This window comes from Panicum virgatum, chromosome 6N, assembly GCF_016808335.1.
Source record: "Panicum virgatum strain AP13 chromosome 6N, P.virgatum_v5, whole genome shotgun sequence".
NCBI classification, from domain to species: Eukaryota; Viridiplantae; Streptophyta; class Magnoliopsida; order Poales; family Poaceae; genus Panicum; species Panicum virgatum.
The window spans coordinates 6,358,909-6,377,426 of record NC_053150.1 but is presented as its reverse complement, the minus strand read 5'-3'; the positions used below and the strand labels follow the sequence as shown (position 1 = coordinate 6,377,426).

General features: G+C 48.2%; 3 protein-coding genes and 1 non-coding gene across 5 annotated transcripts; 2 read left to right on the top strand and 2 right to left on the bottom strand.

Annotated features, from left to right (window-relative positions):
* The first annotated feature begins 6,048 nt into the window (after positions 1-6,048).
* Positions 6,049-9,235, top strand: LOC120679874 (meiotic recombination protein SPO11-2). Of its 2 annotated transcripts, none has more exons than XM_039961537.1 (11): positions 6,049-6,227; positions 6,331-6,417; positions 6,695-6,824; positions 6,964-7,101; positions 7,190-7,278; positions 7,400-7,528; positions 7,614-7,708; positions 7,954-8,016; positions 8,111-8,187; positions 8,272-8,399; positions 8,766-9,235. In XM_039961537.1, exons 1-11 carry the CDS (start codon positions 6,150-6,152, stop codon positions 8,769-8,771), a joined length of 1,020 nt encoding a protein of 339 aa, XP_039817471.1. In that variant the 5' UTR covers positions 6,049-6,149; the 3' UTR covers positions 8,772-9,235. The 2 variants fall into 2 exon arrangements, with proteins under 2 accessions (XP_039817471.1, XP_039817470.1); XM_039961536.1 differs by having other exon boundaries at positions 6,050-6,227; positions 8,755-9,235.
* A 345-nt stretch (positions 9,236-9,580) lies between these two features.
* Positions 9,581-15,190, top strand: LOC120677450 (WAT1-related protein At5g47470-like). Its single transcript, XM_039958604.1, has 9 exons — positions 9,581-10,459; positions 10,587-10,652; positions 10,997-11,113; positions 11,213-11,326; positions 11,590-11,716; positions 13,930-14,091; positions 14,185-14,253; positions 14,707-14,801; positions 14,900-15,190. Exons 1-9 carry the CDS (start codon positions 10,128-10,130, stop codon positions 15,033-15,035), a joined length of 1,218 nt encoding a protein of 405 aa, XP_039814538.1. The 5' UTR covers positions 9,581-10,127; the 3' UTR covers positions 15,036-15,190.
* Positions 15,191-15,464: 274 nt separating this feature from the next.
* On the bottom strand, positions 15,465-18,438 carry LOC120679440 (60S ribosomal protein L34-like). The gene is made up of 4 exons (XM_039961021.1): positions 18,273-18,438; positions 18,050-18,129; positions 15,902-16,011; positions 15,465-15,826 (listed from the first exon to the last, which is right to left on the bottom strand). The coding sequence occupies exons 1-4, from the start codon at positions 18,349-18,351 to the stop codon at positions 15,736-15,738; spliced, it is 360 nt and encodes a 119-aa protein (XP_039816955.1). The 5' UTR covers positions 18,352-18,438; the 3' UTR covers positions 15,465-15,735.
* Positions 16,431-16,527, bottom strand: LOC120680335. The gene has a single exon (XR_005677605.1). It is a non-coding gene; the product is annotated as a small nucleolar RNA snR60/Z15/Z230/Z193/J17 (small nucleolar RNA).
* Positions 18,439-18,518: the final 80 nt, after the last annotated feature.

Below are 18,518 nucleotides of genomic sequence, written 5' to 3'. Positions count from 1 at the left end.
CAGTTTTCAAACACTACCAAAAATTTAAAAGCCATGATGCATGATCGTCCAACGTAAATCACTCAACCAAAAACTAAACATCTATTTACTACTCGAACACCGACTATATATATAGTCATGCTAAGTCAGAAATTCATGTTTAATTTATAATCTCTGAAAATTAGTCATGCTCGTACCACCCCCAGTGCGTTTCGACTCTGATACCAGCTGTGACAGAACCGTCAAATTAAAACTCTAATTAAGCGTAATGGCCGTCATTTGAACACATCAGGCGCATTAGCTTAACGGCTTAATTTGGCGATCCTTTCTCAACCCACGGCCCGATCGAAACAACACCGGAAGTCCCACGCGAAGGCGGGCGCAGATGGTACAAGCACGACGTAATACTTTAAAATACATACACAACAAGATTCTGGAACGATTAATTTTTACAAACCGAGATCAAATATCCATAAACTGTACATGAGTTGCATAATTTACAAAAACTTTACAATAGTTATGACAGAAGTGCGAATATAAAAGATCCTATTGCTACTCTAGCTTTCATCAGTTTTGAACTTTCAGGACCGGTCAGACCGATTCTCCCATCCGATCGGACCGGTCGGCACTGCCTGCCAACACCACCGGTCAGACCGGTTCCAGGGACCGGTCAGACCGGTCTGCGCAAAACAGAGGGTCCGCACACTCAACCCTCAAGTGTACAACCCGACGGACTCCCAGCCTAGGGGTCTCGCTCCACGACCTCCCACCCCTCTGCATCCCGGCGGATGAACTTGACACAGCAGGGGCAGAAGTCCACGTCCGGGTGTCCTGTAATAATATTGTGGCAACAAACCCTGAGTATTCTAATACTCAGCAAGGCTTACCCGACCAGTGGGTATAACTTAGCTCACATATCTAGACATGCAAGGCTTTCTGGCTGGTGGTTGTTTTGCACACAAAGCTTCAAAAATGAGTCCTTATTTTTCCAATTTTAGCTCCAAATTCTGCATACAAAAATCATTAACTAGTATTTGCACCTGCTAAGCAATCATAACAAACATGGGGTAATAATTCATGATAGTCATTTCCAATCATCACTTAAATTCCATAAGGCATTACTACGATGCGGTGCTGAGATCAAGGTGCTCATATCCGAGAGCGACTGACGGCGAATCGATCTGATTTAACCTTGCAAGGTGGACCTAACCCACACGGCACGTAAAAGCCCCGTCGGACCACACGCACCAACCCTTCCCCTCCCCGCCTCGAACTACAGAACCACCCCACCTTCATATAGTCAGCCGAGCTCAACGTGAGACCACCAAAAGTAAACATATGCATCCCGTTTCTCCGCGACTACTCGACTCACCCTACGGGGTGGTGATGCAGTTCTGTACTTTCGAAGTGAGGCAGGACTAGGCTTACCGGTTTCGACTACCTCCTACTCCCGGCATGCGGTTAGTACAATTCAAACTCGATCACAGGGCCAGACAACGAACGGTCCTTAACCGACATAGACGGGGCTAACCTTTCCCCGCCCGGTCTCCAAATTCTTTTCCTTTCCTATATAATCCATTATACCATATCTTCAAAACATGAAGATACCCTATATCTCGCGAGTGACCCGAGATCACTCGACTTCTACCGAAGTCTATTAAGCGTAGCATTTCTAACATCCTAAACATACTAGTATAACTCAAGCGAACCTAGGGATCATGCAGCTAGAGTTTCAAACAATTCCTAACTTAATGCACAAGTAATAGAGACATGCATATAGGTGTCCGTACCCCAGGACTGGGGTGCCCTCTCTTGCTGTGTCTAGGCAAGAGTCTCGTAGTTATCCTTAACTACGCCCAGACGGCCGAGCAGCCGGACCCCTGTGGTCCGGAGCCCTACTCTCCCGGCAAACGGCCCCAAGACTCGTTCCCCGCTTGGGAAGGGTCCAGTGACGCCATGTGTCTGGGAAGTAGGTAGTCCTCAGCCAAAACAGCTGGGGGCCCCAGACCTCCCGCGGAGTCCCGGACCCCCGCCGGGTCCCGGACCCTCATATGCTATCCGGACCTCTCAGCAAGGAGGGAACAGACACCCCGCCTGGGGGGGTCCGGAGCCGCCACGTGTCCACAGGCGTAGGCACGCGCACGGCTGCGAGGCTTCCTCAGGAAGACTCGCCCACCTACCGCATTCAATGCGGAGACGTTAAGTGCGCTCTGCCACAGCAGAGCCTGAGGAGACTTTTGCCAGGCTGTACTGTTGGTCGCGCGTTACCAAGGTACACAGTACAGCCGCTGGCACCACTCATGCCACGCGCGTTAGTCTGCCACACCAGTTAGATACGACAACTCGGCGACGGAGTATCATAACGCCTACGCGGTAGACCCAACAGTCTACGCCGAAACCTACACTACCTCAACAGGCGCCTCGCCGATGGGACAGGAGAAGACCCCTCTCGGTCAGAGAGTCTACAAGACGATGAAGTGTATCCGGCAAGAGATTCTCCATCACTGTAGCTCCATTAGTGTCTATTTAGTATAGTATACATCCTTGTTGGACCCACCTGTCGGGGTCCAACACCTGTGTACGTGCCCTCCTTACTCTATAAAAGGGAGACGCCCGTTAGAGAAGGACTCAGGTCCAGAAGAGACCTGGAAGGCGGAGGATAGACTCATCCACCGACACAAGAGCAATACTACTCTCAAGTGGACGTAGAGTATTACGCTCCGGCGGCCCGAACCACTCTAAAATCCTCGAGTGTTCATGTGTTCTTGCCGGAGGGGTAGATCTGTCGAATAGCTTGCACTTTCCCGAGTATCCACCCTCAGGGATTAGGCGGGTGCACTACGCCACCCGGCTGTGGCCCTCCTCTTAGAGTCACGACAATAGGTGTCATAAATTTGAAATAGTAGGATGTGCACCGGGGCTTGCCTTGAGTCTGCTGCTCAACACTAGGGGGAGTTGGGCCTTGGGCCGACTCCTCGTGACCCTCCTGCTGCGGGGCTTGCCCCTGGGGCCCCTGTGGCTCCGCAATCACCTCGTATACGACCTCCTCCTCCGCGGCTGCTACACGTATGCATATGCATATGACATGAGAAATGCATGCACGATTTATAAAAATTACAAGTTATCAATACCCAAATAAATTTCCAACTAACTGTGTCAACAACCACCTATTTACCCCTGCTCAGCCCAGCTATACCGGTCAGACCGGTCCCCCTTAGCCTACCGTGATACCGGTCAGACTTGTCCCTCCGACCGGTCAGACCGGTCCTACCCAGATCAGAATCTAGAAACCTTGGCGCGGCGAAAATCGCCCACCAACTCCAAATACCTTCTAGGATCTAGTTCAGGGGTTCATGTGGATGCTTTTGACCAGAGGAAACCACCTAAAACCTTCTAGAACAAGAGATCGATCCAACCCTAACATATTTACCTTGAATGGCTCCTCCCCCACGAAGAACTTGCGATCCCGCGTCACCCCATGGAGGAGAACATGGGGAAGTTGATCCTCCACCGATATGAAGCTCTCCCCGCCCTTGGAATCCAATGGAGAGGAGGGATTTGGAGGTGAGGGTTTGAGGGAGGAGGGAGCTCGGGAGAGAGACGGGCTGGGTGCTGGGGAGGATGAATGAGTCGTTGGGAGATAGAGGAGAGTGATTTAAATGTTGTGGGCCCAAAACCGCCAACTCGGTTTAGACCGGTCGCCCATACCGGTCAGACCGGTCCGGGCTGAACTGGCCCAGACTGACAGAAACAAGTTTGAGTTGGTGATTTGTCGCCTGAGTTTTGAACTAATAACCGTGGTTAATTTAATTATAAGTAATTAACACATGTGGTGTTACAGTTTAGAAAATATAATGACGATACTAGAAAGTTCTGATCATTTCCAACCGTTTTTACCTCCATTTTGGTTCCTGCTGGGAGATCCATAGCATTCTCAAGCAGGAGAGGAGCAGCGCTCCATGTATTGTGTGGCCTTCTCGATCAAAACCATAGGATGCCGCATGCCTGCTGGATTTCTCTGAGAGCTTCAGGTCTTTACTCTCTATTTTCACTTGTTTCCCTTCTCTGTTCTACGAAATGGGTACTCTTTTGTGCCGGCTGTCCAGCCAAGGAGTGCTCCCTTAAATCTGTCCAAAGTCCAACCATCTTAAGTTCGATAAAATATCTACAAAATTTACCAGCAATACTTTATGGTACCGAATAAGTTTGATTAGTTTTCATGTACCTACTTGGTGTCAGGCTGTCCGTACTCGTCGTACTCTAAATTCATCATCTAAAAAGAATATTCCGTCCTGCTCATCGAAATTCTCTCCTCTATTCCCAGTTTTTCCGCATCCGTTATACTCTATATCTCATCATCTATATCAACTACCAGCACGCGGGACCCATGTGTCATACACTATTTAATTTTTTACTCCACCCACCCACCCAACCCACCCCGTTGCCCTCCCCCTCTCTCCTCCCTTCTCCTCTCTCCCGAGGCCGGCGGCGCCCCTCCTCCGGTCATCCTCGCCGGCGCGGCGGGCCTCTCTCTCTCCTCTGCGCCGGGCCTCCTCCGGCCTTCCTCGCCGGCGCGCCGGGCATCTCCCTCCCCAGGCCGGCCCATGCCCTCCCTCCCTCCCCAAGCGGCGACGACGAAGGCAGTGGCCGACGCTTCTCGAGTCCCTGAATCGAGCTCCTGCTGCTACGTGCACGGGCTGCATGCGCTGTCCCGCAGGCTCCCCGCCGCCGTGGACATGGCGGCCGCGGCGTCCGTAGGAGTGCCGCCCTGCGAGTGCCCCACGCCGTCGTTCGCCGGCGCTCACCCTATCCGCAGCTTGGCTCCCCTCTCCGGGCCGGCGGTGCGCAGGAGCCCCTCCTCCTCGCTCCTCCCTCCACGGTGCCCCTCCTCCTCCACGGTGAGGTGGACGCGACGCTGCGTAGCGAGGCAGTCAGGCCTCGTGCTCCGCCGCAAGCTCCGCCGGACCTCTCCTCTCTGCACTCTTCCAGGCCATGGAGGTCCCAGCGGCGCGGATCTGCGAGAAAGAGGCCGGGCCATGGAGGTCGTGCCGATGGCGAGCCGGGCCCTGCACGCGCGGCCGACCTCCTTCCCCCTCCCCTTCGCGCACGGCGGCCTCGTCCCTTCATCTCTGTCTCCGTCTATGGCAGCCGGAAGTGTGCGCTGCACAGGCGTCCGCGCGCTGGCTCCACCGCCCCACCGGCCGACTCCTCGCCCCTACTCCCTGAAGCCCCTCCTCCACGGCTCCGCCTCTTGTCCCCGGTGTCGCCCCTCCTTCCCCGGCACGAGGCTGTTGGGCGGCGTGGAACTCGCGCCACGGTGGCGGCGTAGCGGAAGACCGCTACCTGCGCTCGATTTGGCGGACCGCTTCGCGTCCGTGACGATAGCGGACGTGATAGTGTCTGCCGCTGCTGCACATTTTTCCAATAAACGGGACTGGAGGACGGGATAGTGTTTGCTATCCCGTACCCACTACGCACAGCCTCATAAGTGTTGATACTCTTCTTCATTGAATTTATTGAATTCAAAATAATTTACCTTAGTACAGAACTAAATAAAAATATAACCAAAACTAAATAGGAAGAAATAATTTTTGCGAAAGAGCTTGTAACCTGGTGGTTACAAGAGCCTCAGTAGCACCTGAGGTTCTGGGTTAAGTTCGACTCCTCATGGGAGCGAAATTTTCAGGATTAACGGCGTTGTGCTTTCAATGGTAGGTGACGTTCTCGTCGACAGCGATGTGTCTATGGTGACTTCATCAATCTCGAGGATTTGTCTGCTCAGTCATTGAAGATGCTCATAGAGGTAGAGTTTGCGTAGGTGTGTTCATAGGGGGTGAGTGTGCGTGCTACGTGTGTTCACAGAAGAGGTGAGTGTGCGTGCATTATGAGTGTCTGAGTTGTACTGTGTAATAGTAGAAAAAGAAATAATTTTTGAAAACAAGATTATAAGGAATTGGAGAGGGCAAATCCTCGTTTTTCTCGAGAGAAGGCACTTTCGTTGTCCAAGTGCAAAGCAAATTCGATGCAAAAATGAGGAGGTACAAAGGCCTAGACTAGTTCCGGCCCAGAAGCCCAACTCAGCCCAGCCCATTAGCCAGTGCCCCGCACCACGCACGACGTGTCCAGCCGGGCTCGCCTCGCCGCCGCCGCGAACCGCAGCGCCGTCACCGATGGCGGACGTGGCGGCGGCGTCGCTCTTCGGCGCTGACCGCCGCCTCTGCTCCGCTGACATCCTCGCACCCGCTGAGGTCATCGCCTTCCTCCTCCTCGCTCGTTTCTTCGTCCGCCTTCGATCGAGTCGAGAATTTTGTGGGCACTGACGGTGACTTGTCCTGTTTGCTGTCGCGGTAGGTCCGGGCAAGGATCGAGGTGGCGGTGCTCAACTTCCTCTCCGCGCTCGCCTCCCCCACCTCGCCGGCAATCTCCGTCCTCCCCCTGGTAGGCTAGTTGCCAAACAGAAACCCCATTCCTTCCTTGCTGCACTAATTGGTTTATTTGGTTCCGCGTGCTTCCTCGATGGGGATAAGCACATGATTTTGATTGCTAATCAATTATTGCAATTCTTCATTGATTCTGCGAGCCGTAGCATTCCATTTCATAATGTCAGGTGCCCATGACAAATGCATTGTGAATAGTGTGTTTACCCACTGATCAATTCAGTGTGCAACCGTGCAAGTGCAAACCATTCTGAAGGAATTGCATTTTTGCATGGCAGATTAGCCGGACCTCTGCCAACTGCAGCCTACGCAGCAGCTTGCTGAGTGACGTTTCGTCAGTTTATCTCTCGTACGCCTTCTGCAAGAGGTCTCTGATGAGAGAAAACAACGCAAAGGCGTTCGTAAGAGGTGGTCACCTAATCATGTATCCCTTCGGTATCTTGGGGACACATTTCTCCGCTATGTATCCCTTCAGTATCTTGGGGACACATTTCTCCCCTTCATCATGCCCATGTATTCGGCTGAAATGCTTGTGTGTTTTGGACAGTATGGAAGGTCATGGAGATGTGCTACAAGATCTTGGGGGAGGGGAAGCTGGTCCACCAACGGGAGTTGTTCTACAAGCTCCTCTCGGACTCGCCCAAGTACTTCAGTTGTCAGCGCCACGTCAACCGAGCCATCCAAGGTCAATAAAATCCCGCACTCCATTTGATTCTTGCTTGAGCAACGTGTACCGTGATCTTAATCAGATCCCGTACCTTCTTCCTATGCAGATGTAGTTTCCTTGCTGCGGTGTACAAGGCAGAGCCTAGGAGTCATGGCATCAAGCAGAGGGGCACTGATTGGGCGCCTCGTGTTGCATGTGTGCCCTAGATATATATAAATATGTCCTAATTATTGGAATTATCCACCGAGGAAATACATGATAAACTCTTGTATATCTTTTCGCAAAGCACCTAAACTGCATGTTTAAACTACCTTAGGAACCAGATGAAGAACAGATTGACTGTTCCATTCTTGGAGCTTCAGGGCATGCAATTACTGGAGACCTCAACGTATTGAGCAAATTAAATTTGTCTTCAGATGCTCGGTATATCATTGTTATGGAGAAGGTACCAATTTTGCTTTTGCAGTCTAGAAAGGATTCCTCTCTATTTACTACTGGCTGATATGTTACTTGTTTCTTGTTTGAAATAGGATGCCATATTCCAGAGGCTAGCTGAAGACCGCTTGTATAATCAGCTTCCTTGCATCCTGATCACTGCAAAAGGATATCCTGATATTGCCACAAGGTCCCCCCCCCCCCCCCACCTCCAAGAATATATAGGAGAGTTGTGTGTTGTTATATTAGATAAAGCATAATAAATGCTAATCAGTTTACAGAACCCTTAGAGGCAAAGCAAACTGAAAGAACAAAGGGGGGAAAAAGATCTTATGTAATAGAAAACATTTTCTGCAATATAATCTCAAATATTCTGTTGACAATATTTGGTTACCTGGTGTACTTATCCCTTTTATCTTTGTTCTTATGATACAGGTTTATCTTGCATCGATTGAGTCAGACTTTTCCCAATATGCCGATTTTCGCATTAGTGGACTGGTTAAGCCCTTTCCAATGCTAATCACTGTATAGTAGAATTTTGATTCATATTCCTTGAACCATTTTAAATAATATTGAATTTCCCTATTTTCAGGAACCCAGCAGGGCTTGCTATACTGTGCACTTACAAATATGGAAGCATATCAATGGGTTTGGAGTCATACAGATATGGTATGGTACTCTTTGAGTTATCAGACCCTTATGATGCTCATACTGGCATACTGCTGAACAAAATGATCTTGTCTCCATGTTCAGCTTGCAATGTGAAATGGCTTGGGCTAAGAGGGGATGATCTGCAGCTTATCCCTGAGAGTGCATTCCAAGAGCTGAAGCCACGTGATTCGCAGATTGCCAAAAGCTTGCTGTCATCAAAGTTCCTACAGGTGTGTGTTTGGCTCCTCAACTTGCAAGTACTGTGCAAAATTTTTAAACTATGGCATAATGCTGTTTCTGTTGGCAATGCATCCATTGGCTGTTACTCCAAAGTTGAGATATGGAGAAGTATAAATTCCCTGGAATGTACTGTGTATAACTGACATTCTGAATACGAAAGTAATCTCGTGTGGAACAATGCGACATGCTTTTTGCAATAAGGATTACAGCACTAATGCCAATGTCTGATGTTTGATCATTTTGCCTTGTGACTTGAGGCCATACACCTCTTCTTTCGAGGGGAAATGCTGTGTATACCTTAAGGGTCTATGCGGCATCTAATTTAAGCTGTTTTTTTGGCTGCGGGAGAGTCACAGAGCTGAGCTGACGCTGATGGTGGAGAGTGGCAAGCGTGCGGAGATCGAAGCCCTCTACTCCCACGGGTTCGATTTCTTGGGGAAGTACATCGCGAGAAAGATTGTACAGGGCGACTACATCTGACGGACGCTGCCATGTGCCGTGTTGTTTATTCCTCTGCTTGTACTGAGCGCAGAAATGTTAGCATGGTTGCATGGGACAATTAGCTGCATGAACCACAGTTACATCCAATGCCTGTAGATTGTTACAGTGATGATGTCGAATTTATACACAAATAGGAAAGACTGCTGTTAATGAACTCGAGGCATGCTCGTCTCGTCAGCGTCTGAAGAGATCACCTTCCTGTTCGGCCGAGTTTCTGAAGTTTGAGTAACTCTGGTTTGAGGAGCGATCGGTGTACTAGATGTAAAGTTTCGTTATCCCTGTCCATGCTTTTTTTTTATGGAAAACTGGACAACAACTGACTAAACACTGGAGTTCTATCTGCTTTGCCTAGGCTATCTTCTTCTTCTTGTTGTTGTTTTTTTTAAAAAAAAAAGCTTGCAAGCACTGCTCTGTTTTGCTTCCGTTGTTTCAGATCTCGGCTCCGAGCGTGTGTCAGGGACCTAGAGTGTATGGAAGTGGCTATGGGCTATGCACGGGATTGGGCTGGCTTCAGGACAAGGAGTGCAAACAGATCACAGAAGGTAGATGATGAGAGGCTCATTTTAATTTCCCGTAGATGATCGATCACAACTAGATATTCAGAAATCAAGTCCATCTGCCTGCTATCGTCTCACGGGCCTTTCTTTGACCTGTGCTGCAGATGAAGCGATTCAGATAGCCGGATCAGCAGACAGCAGCTGCCCTGATCCGTCCTCCTGAAGCCCCTGCCCTCGTGTCGCGTCCGCGAGTGGCCAGACCGGGGCCACGCATCTGCATGGCGGCCGTGGTCCATGGGGGCCGCTACCCCCGCGCCACGTCGGCTCCTCTCGCGCGCCCACGTGTCTCCGCTCCCAGGCTTCGCCACCCATCGGCCGCATTTCCCAGGGCGGCATGGAGGGTCTCTGACATCCAAATCCAAGCTTCTTCCATCCATCCAGCTTCTGACATTTCTTATCCTGCTCGCTCATTCGAGAAGCACAAGCTATTTTATCCAATCTCTGTATGGTCCTGCTAGAACTTTTCCATCTTTTTTTATGAAAAAAATTCCATCTTTTTCAGTCGGCAGAGTAGTAGTCTATTTATTTATAAACTATTTATAGACACTATTAGTGTTAATAAAATGTTGCTTTCTCTTGCACCTGATGCAGTCGCATGAGCACAAACATCCATGGTTTTTTTTCAACAAACATCCATAGTTGAGTGTACTATTTATAGACATGCTTCATGCTTGGACCAGTACAGGCACTGACACGCCTGCCGAAGCTGAGAGTTGCAGCAGCAGTCCACAACCCTCGACCAATCAGGATCGTCGGAGGAGGAAGATCGAAGAAGCAGCTAGGAGTAGGAGGATGTTGTGCGGCGGCGTGACGATGCCGTGGCCTGACGTGCTCACCATCTGCGGCCTGTTCGCCGTGCAGTGCATCTACGGCCTCTACATGATGTTCCTCGACGGCCTGCTCGCCGCCGGCGTGGCCTCGCTCTTCATCATCGTCGTCGCCTGCGCCGCCTCCTCCGTCGTCGTCCTCCCCTTCGCCTTGGCGCTCGAGAGGTGTGCGTGTGCGTTCAGTCCATGGCGTGATTAATTTAGCTAGCTTTAACAGCTACTAGAGTTGTTTACAGTGAAATCCCTTGTGTTAGCTTTGCCTGATTTGTTACCTTCTACCTATCACGTTCAGGAAGAAATGGCCCAAAGTGTGGAGCCCCATGCTGGTTCTGCAGCTCGTCGTCATTTCACTAGGAGGGTGAGGCATTTTTGCCCAGAGAAAATGTTTCACAAATGCTGATTTTATTTTTCTGCTAAAAAGTTCAGTTCCTGTTCATTGTTGTTGAGCTTGGTGAGCATCTTTGAATGTTGGATCCTTGTGGTACTAATTTTTACGAACTTTACCAACACATAGTCCGATAGCCAGGTCTGTTTACCTGAATCACTTGATTGTTCAGCTTGGTGCACGTAGGTTTACACTGTTGAAATCATCCCTATTTTCTAACATAAAACATAATGGTTCCTCAGTTCATTACATGGCAAACAATTCTAGTGCGAGATGCTGCAAGCAATTCATATGCCAAATGCCATTCCATTGTTTAGGGTGTCTATATATCAAGTATTCATGATGCTCGGTGTCGAGCGGACCTCGCTGGCGATCGCCTCTGCCATGCCTAACCTTGGCCCTGGCTTCATCTTCGTCATTGCAGCCTGCCTGAGGTACCGAGTTACTGACTCAATTACTCAAACACAAGAATCAAAATCAGTTAAAAAAAAGATGTATGCATGTATGCTGCTGCTGATTGTCAATCTCTACAGGTTTGAGAGGTTTAATTGGAAGTGCAAGTACACGAGAGCAAAGATCTTGGGTACATTGGTGTGCCTCAGTGGGGCAATGTGTGTGAGCTTCCTGAAGAATTCCACTCCCAGTGTGTAACAGAACAGGCCAAATGCCAGTTGGGCCGGGTTACTGTAGCCGACATGCTACTGTAGCACGTCGGCGGTTTAGTCCCGTACTGAGAATAGAAATGAACCCAGACCAGCTTAAATACCAGGCCCCGGGAAGCTAAATAACTCCGGTTGTAATTTTTTGCGCGAAGCGAGGACGAAAGCGCAAGAGAGTTATTTAGCAGGTGTGATTTACTCAACGTGCAGAGTAGATCTTAACCGTTATCTCAGAGTAGGTCGTTACACAGTGTATCTCCGAAGTCCATTCCTGGGGACGAAGAACTCTCCAGTGGCAAAAGCAGGAAAGAATGGGTACTTGGGTGCTTCTATCTTCTGACCGGAGTCACAATCTTTGCCTGCAACACTGTCACGCAGGTACTAAATTCCATACAGTACTGTTAGCATTTGGTATCTCTGCAATTTAGTTGAATGCCTGAATCTGATGCTAAGGGACCAAAACTGGCGACCAGAGGGGGTGAATGGGAGCCGATCAAAATTTCTCTCGAAATCGATCCGACGGCAACCCCTCACACCTAGGAAAAAAGAAAATAGCTATGGATAGGGGTGGGCAAAATAGAACCGAAACCGATTAACCGAACCGAACCGAACCGCTTTAACCGCAAAAGTCGGTTAATTCGGTTAACGGTTAATTTTGCGGTTAAATTTTTTGAGATATTCTTTAACCGCATATTATTTCGGTTTTGATGTGCCACTAACCGATTTAACCGAATTAACCGATTTAGCAAGTTGAGTGTAATATGTATTTATCTTATGTCTTAAATATATGTATAATCATGTGAGATATCAAGAATTCTTGGTTTTCATAATTAAGATATCTAAGTGAGGCTACATTAATTATTTTTCTAGCTTTCTAAGCTTATTTTAGTGGCCAATAGCTTGTAGTTGATGTCATAATTTCATTCTAATTTGCTTGTTATTTATGTATTGTATACATTACGGTTAACCGCAAAACCGAACCGATTTAACCGCAACCGAATTTACGCGGTTAAAAGATTTCTAGCTACAATTTCGGTTAAGAGTTTGTCATAACCGAAATATTTCAAAACCGAATTAACCGAACCGATTTAACCGCACTAACCGAATGCCCAGCCCTAGCTATGGACTTGCTATCTCCAAGCGAAAAGCCCTAGGAAGCGAAGCGGAAGCTATACATGAAAACTCCACAAACTGCATCTCTGCAGAGTCAGATCGGTCTGACCGCTTGCTCAAACCGGTCAGACCGGTCTGGCTGGAATTCGAAAATTCAGACCGGTCAGACCAGTTTCAGAGACCGGTCAGACCGGTTGCGCCCAGACAGATCGCAAACAAAGCTTCAAATGGCAAATCTTGAGCAAACGAAGTCCAAATCCAACAAAACTTGGAGCATAGCTTCGCATCTACCCCGTGAACATATCCCCAAAAGAACTTTCCCAAAAGATTAACAGATCGTGAGTAATCAAGGGAATATCAAAGAGGATTGGGGTTTTCTCAAGAACCCAAAAACTCCAATTCGTGAGAACTCTCGATTCCAGTAGATTTAGCACTAGTCTAGAAGGTTTAGAATCGTCACAAAGAGTCCATCAAACCACGAATTCGAAGGTTTGTCTCCTCCAAACACAAAACCCACCAAAAGAGGAGAATTGAACCAAAAAACGCAAGAGAGGAGGGAGAGGACGAGGAATCAGCACACAAAGGTGAATCTCAAACGAATTTCATTCCTTAATCTCAGAGGAATTCACCTATACAAAGGCTAGAGCCATCCGCCCATTATCCTCCCTCTAGATTTGAGTGATTAGCTATAACCTAACCCTCTTTTGCGTTGGAGACCATGGCCCTGACCTAGAGCACGAGGAAGGAGAAGGAGTAAACAGAAAAGGACTCGACAGGCTCGACCCCCATGAACAGGTGAGGGGGACTTAAATATCCGGCTGCTGTGGCCAGACCGGTTAGACCGGTCCATGGGACCGGTCAGACCGGTCGGGTCTGCAGCAGCCCACTGTACAGACTCGATCGACGGCGGAGTTTCTTTCTTCGACTCGAAGTCTTTGCTGCGATGTCGCCACATCGACGAAGTTCTGGTCCGCGGTTTTGGAGGGTCCGTGAACCCCGGGCAGGTGGCCGGTTTTGAGAAAACCGCCAAAACTTCACGCGCGGGAAGATTCCTGCCTCCACGCCGTAGCCCTAGACATTGTTCCCGCCTCGGCCTTCTGACGGCCCTAGACGTCGCCCGACGCCCGTCACCTCCTCGCCCGCAGCGAGGCCCTAGACGCCGTCGACGCCCGTCGCCTCCGTTAGTCCTGAGACCGACGCCCGTGCCTCCACGACTTGGTGTCTTCAACCGCCGTCCGCCTCCTTGGTTTTGTGGCACAAACCAAGAAATCCACCTTCCGTCGCCGCTTGCGCCCTTGATCCAGGAATGGACGCCACAGCTGCCACCCGGCCTGAGCTCCTCCACGGCAGCTCTCCGTCGACACTCGACGCCCGTGTACCTGCAATCCAAAGACCAAGCGCACGATCACACCGCACGGTTGACAATTCACTCATCACAGGCAGGATAGAGTACTCTCGTTCCTCAGATGCTGGTGTAGGCTGCAGCGTTGAAGAGATTCCCTGCGCCATTATCCGTGTGCTCGATCACTGCCATGATGGGGTCGATCTTCAGTGCTATCATCCAGGTCTTGATGGAGGGGAAGCTCACTGCAGGGACCGGAGATAACATCACCTGGATCATTGGTGAAATTGTGCTTGTGGTACATACATCTATATACCATATTCAGAAGAGATTTTCAGTAGGTGATGTTACCATTGCAATGGAAGGCTGACGGAAACTCCTGATCCTGCAGGGAGGCGTGGTGATCGGCCTGTGCACGACGTTCCAGGTGTCGAGCATCGGGCGCAAGGGGCCTGTCCTTGTGTCTAGGGATGAAAGCGGGAACGGGAAAATCCCGTCCCGAACGGCGCCGTATACCGTGTAAACCAATCGGATATCGTATTAGCAGAAAAAACAGGAAACGGAAAAAAATACGGGAAAATCCGGCGGTTACGGGAGCGGAAACGGTTGGGGTGTTTTCCCGACCGTTTTTGCGGTTCCCGTATTTAGCCGGGAATGTTCCCGCGGTAATTTCCCGTATTGAGCTGCCAAACCTTGCATTCGGCCCACGCTCGTTTTCTCGGCCCAGCCCACCTGTGCACCGCACGCTGTAGTCGCCAAATGCCATCCCACCGCCGAACCCTAAGCCTCTGACTCTCGTCTCGCCTCCCCTCAACTCTCTCAACTCTCTATCCGCGCCGCCACTGCAGGCGGTCAGGTCGCCTCCCCTCAACTCTCTCAACTCTCTATCCGCGCCGCCACTGCAGGCGGTCAGGTCGCCGCGACTGTGTCCATGTTCAGCCCGTTCCAGACTGTGTTCTCGGCGTTCATCTCTCTCATCTTCTTCGGACAATGGATCGGCCTAGGATGGTAATGCACTTGCATTGCAAGAATCCTCTAAAATCCTGACCTAAATAACTAGTTCTTATGTTGTAAATAGTAATGTTCGTGCCATCTCTTTGCTGCAGCTTTGTGGGGATTGTGCTCATGTTTGTTGGACTCTACGTGGTGCTGTGGGCGAAGAACAGGGAGGACAAAATGTTCACCGAGCTGACTGCGCCACCTGAAAGTGAATGTGATATAGAGAGGCCATTGCTGCAATGATGGTCAGGCAAAATCGTCTGATCGTTTTACCATGGGTGCAATCTTTTTGTGTTGAATTGCATCCGGATGTACATCTGATTCTGTTTGTGCTTGCAATCTTGCTTGGGATATCTTTGGCTGCCTCGCTGAACAAAGATCAAAGGAGAATTCGAGTTCGTTGCAATCTTGCTTGGGACATCGATGGTTACTGGCATCGAGAGTTCCTCCAAACACTTAACTTACATGACTCGTGTCCCTCTATATGGCATCATAAATGACTAAAGCATTGAACTAAAGCATTGACAAGCATTGTGTCAAGTGCTTGAAAGAAACTCATGGTGATAACAAACAGGTTAAATCGCCATGTTTTCCTGCTTGGCCATCGTGAATAGCAAATTCATTAGGTTTAACATTGCCCACATTTATATTCCACAATAGACAACGTTAAGCTTAAGTCAAACTCAAGATACTGACAGTTATGTATAAGGTTGATTAGACCGTGACCGCGTAAACAAGGGCAAATGGAATTAACAAGTATCTGATATCCTCATAGCCAAGCGAAAAACATTCCACCTAAGTTTCCAAAACCTAGTGGATCCGCAACTGCGCTCAAAATTCAATCACTCACATCGATTTAGCAAGATTCTCAGACCCACGAGAAAATTCCATACCGAAACTCGAGAGAATTAAACATGGTGGCATATGCCTATTGCAATAATGTCTAGCTCTTGGAGGCCTTGTCCTTGGTCTTTTGGATCTTCAACACCTTCTTTACGATCTTTTGCTCCTCAACCAAAAATGCCCGAATGATCCTGCAATGTGGGATGGCTTAGTTCACCATTGATCAAGGTAACTGATGAACATACAAGCTATGAAAGTGTCATCACCTCTCCCTAACTGCAGTACCAGACAGAACACCACCATATGGACGGTTCACGGTCCTCCTGTTCCTTGACAATCTGGACCTCTTGTACTCAGCAGGTCTGAGGTGAGGAATCTGCAATTGAAGCAAGTGCAATATTTATGAGAATGTCCATACTGTAGCCATGATGTAATATAAATGCAACACAAACTTGTGAGAACTTAATAAGTTTAAAACTGCCTATTTCCATTAATGAGAATGTAGTAAAAGCTACCAATATATGCTTACATGCCAATACAGAATGCAGCATAAAGCTATTATGGCTGTGAAAAGGCGGAGAATGATTTTAAGCAAATTCCACAAATGGAGTGCAAAGGGCCTCGTCCAAGCTTTAGGTCACTTGTGTGCAAGACACTCATGTGCCAGGAAGTGAGTTACAAAACTCCCATCTTAAAAATAAAAAATAAGATAAACATAACCAAATCAACGTGTGTTCTCGAGACATTGTGGTACATAAGAATTCTCCAAGATTACCAGACAAAACCAGTTGGTCAAAAGATTGTCAGTTAGGAGCGAAAGACAATTCAGCGTAATCATAGTCATTACAGATGTAATCATTTGAACTATGCAACTGATCATCATCCAACCTCACCACCTGAAGATTGCACCAACAAAGATAGCAAATAGAAGACAGTAGCAAAGGAGCAAATAGTTTGAATGCTCAATTAGCATTGCATGCCAAAAAAAACTGACATATAGGTGTAGGGGAGAATATACAAATGCAAAGGGCCTCATAGATAAGATTAGGCGTAATCCACATGAAAGTTTCAGATATATGCTTGTCATGTTTTGGAGTAATCATAGGCCAATACCACATCAGAAACGAAAAAGAAAGCACATGGATTGAAACTGGAACAGCAATTTGAGAACTTAGAAACAACAGAACATATTTGTAATGTACTAATGTAGGTGCATCGCGGCACAGATTAGATATCAACATCAACAGAGAATATCTCACCAACCAGAAAACCCCAAGGGATTCAGTATTTGTGTTCAGCATTATACAATAACCAACAATGTACACTACAACACAAAACCATTTCCCTTCAGTTCATAAACGCTACTCCTCCCAGTTATTGAACTGGCAGTTACTAATCAGCAGAAACCAATCAGCATGTACACTCAGTAACAAGTTGGTTCCATGAACCCTAGCGGCCTAGCAATAACCAGGCAGCCCAGACACTTCATAACATGAACTGGGGAAGCAATATGCATCTTAAACGAAAGGCAGATGACGCCAAAAATCTTCATTTGAAGATGAATGAGCATTCTGGCAGAGCAAGCAAACATGGAAGTCATGGATCAATTCACCCTACTCGTAATCCTACTCCTACTCATCACAGGAATTTACAGTAAAGATGCAAAATAATCATCACAAGAATTCAAGATAACAAACAAACATGCAAGTTAAGAGGAAAAATTGCCAGCTCTTTGGGATAAAGAATTTCAAGATATCAAAACTAAAACAAAAAGGCCTCATAGACAAAATTAGTATTAATCAACATGAAACTTCAGCCATAAGCTTGTCATTTATCACACTTGAGCAAATCTTGACTCTTGAGCAAAGACCACAGGATCCAATCAAGTTCAAGATTCAAGTAAAACAAGCACAACAAATGTTGCAACAAGAACATGTGGTTACACCGTCTGAGTATGAATAATAAGGCATACATACAAGTATGAAAGCACACTTTGCAATAAGCTAAAGAAAAATCAATGTAAAACCCGGATCAGAAAAATAAAACTCCCATGGCCCAAAATTACAAACGGACCAACAAATTATGACACAATGAACATTTGAATGATGCAAACTCAAAAATACTAGGCGTTTCCTACAGTTTGCCAAGAGCCCTAAATAAAGATTATTCTAGCCAAGATACCAAAGTATGATTCATCAACAAACTTCAGTCTCCCTATTGTAGTCACTTAAAAAGAATATGGACCAGAAGCTACCACAAATTATGCCATATTCAAAGGCATGTTTCATCAGGAACTGCTAGGTTGAAAATTCAGTTGATCTCGGTAGCATTCAAAATGAATAATTCATGGCATATAGACATAACTCAAGATCATCTGATCATGTAAATAAAACTGAAAGGTAGGCGGAACATACTCCTTGAATCTTCTTCCCGGTGACCGGGCACTTCGGTCCACTCGCACGCTTCTTGGTGTACTGGTACACAAGCCTCCCACCTAATCAACACAACGATTCAAGATCCGAGAAAAATAATACCCAAAATTAAACAGCAACAGCGAAGCGCAGCAAAAATCCTATCTCCGCAACCCGCAGGAACAGCTACACCGGGCGATCGACCGCGCGAGACGCCCAATCTTACCAGGGGTCTTGACGACGCGGGTCTGGTTGGACTTGGTGGCGTAGCTGTGCCGCTTCCGGTAGGTGAGCCGCTGCACCATCTTGCCGCCGGCCGCCGCCTTCTCCCGGGCTTCCGCTCCCCTCTCTCAAGCGTGGCGGCGGGGAGGGAAGTGAGGGGGAGACATGGAGGAGAGCTTTTATAGGATGGACGGTGTGCTGGGAGACCTAAATCTGACGGCGGATAAGTGATCTGCCCGGTGATCGGACG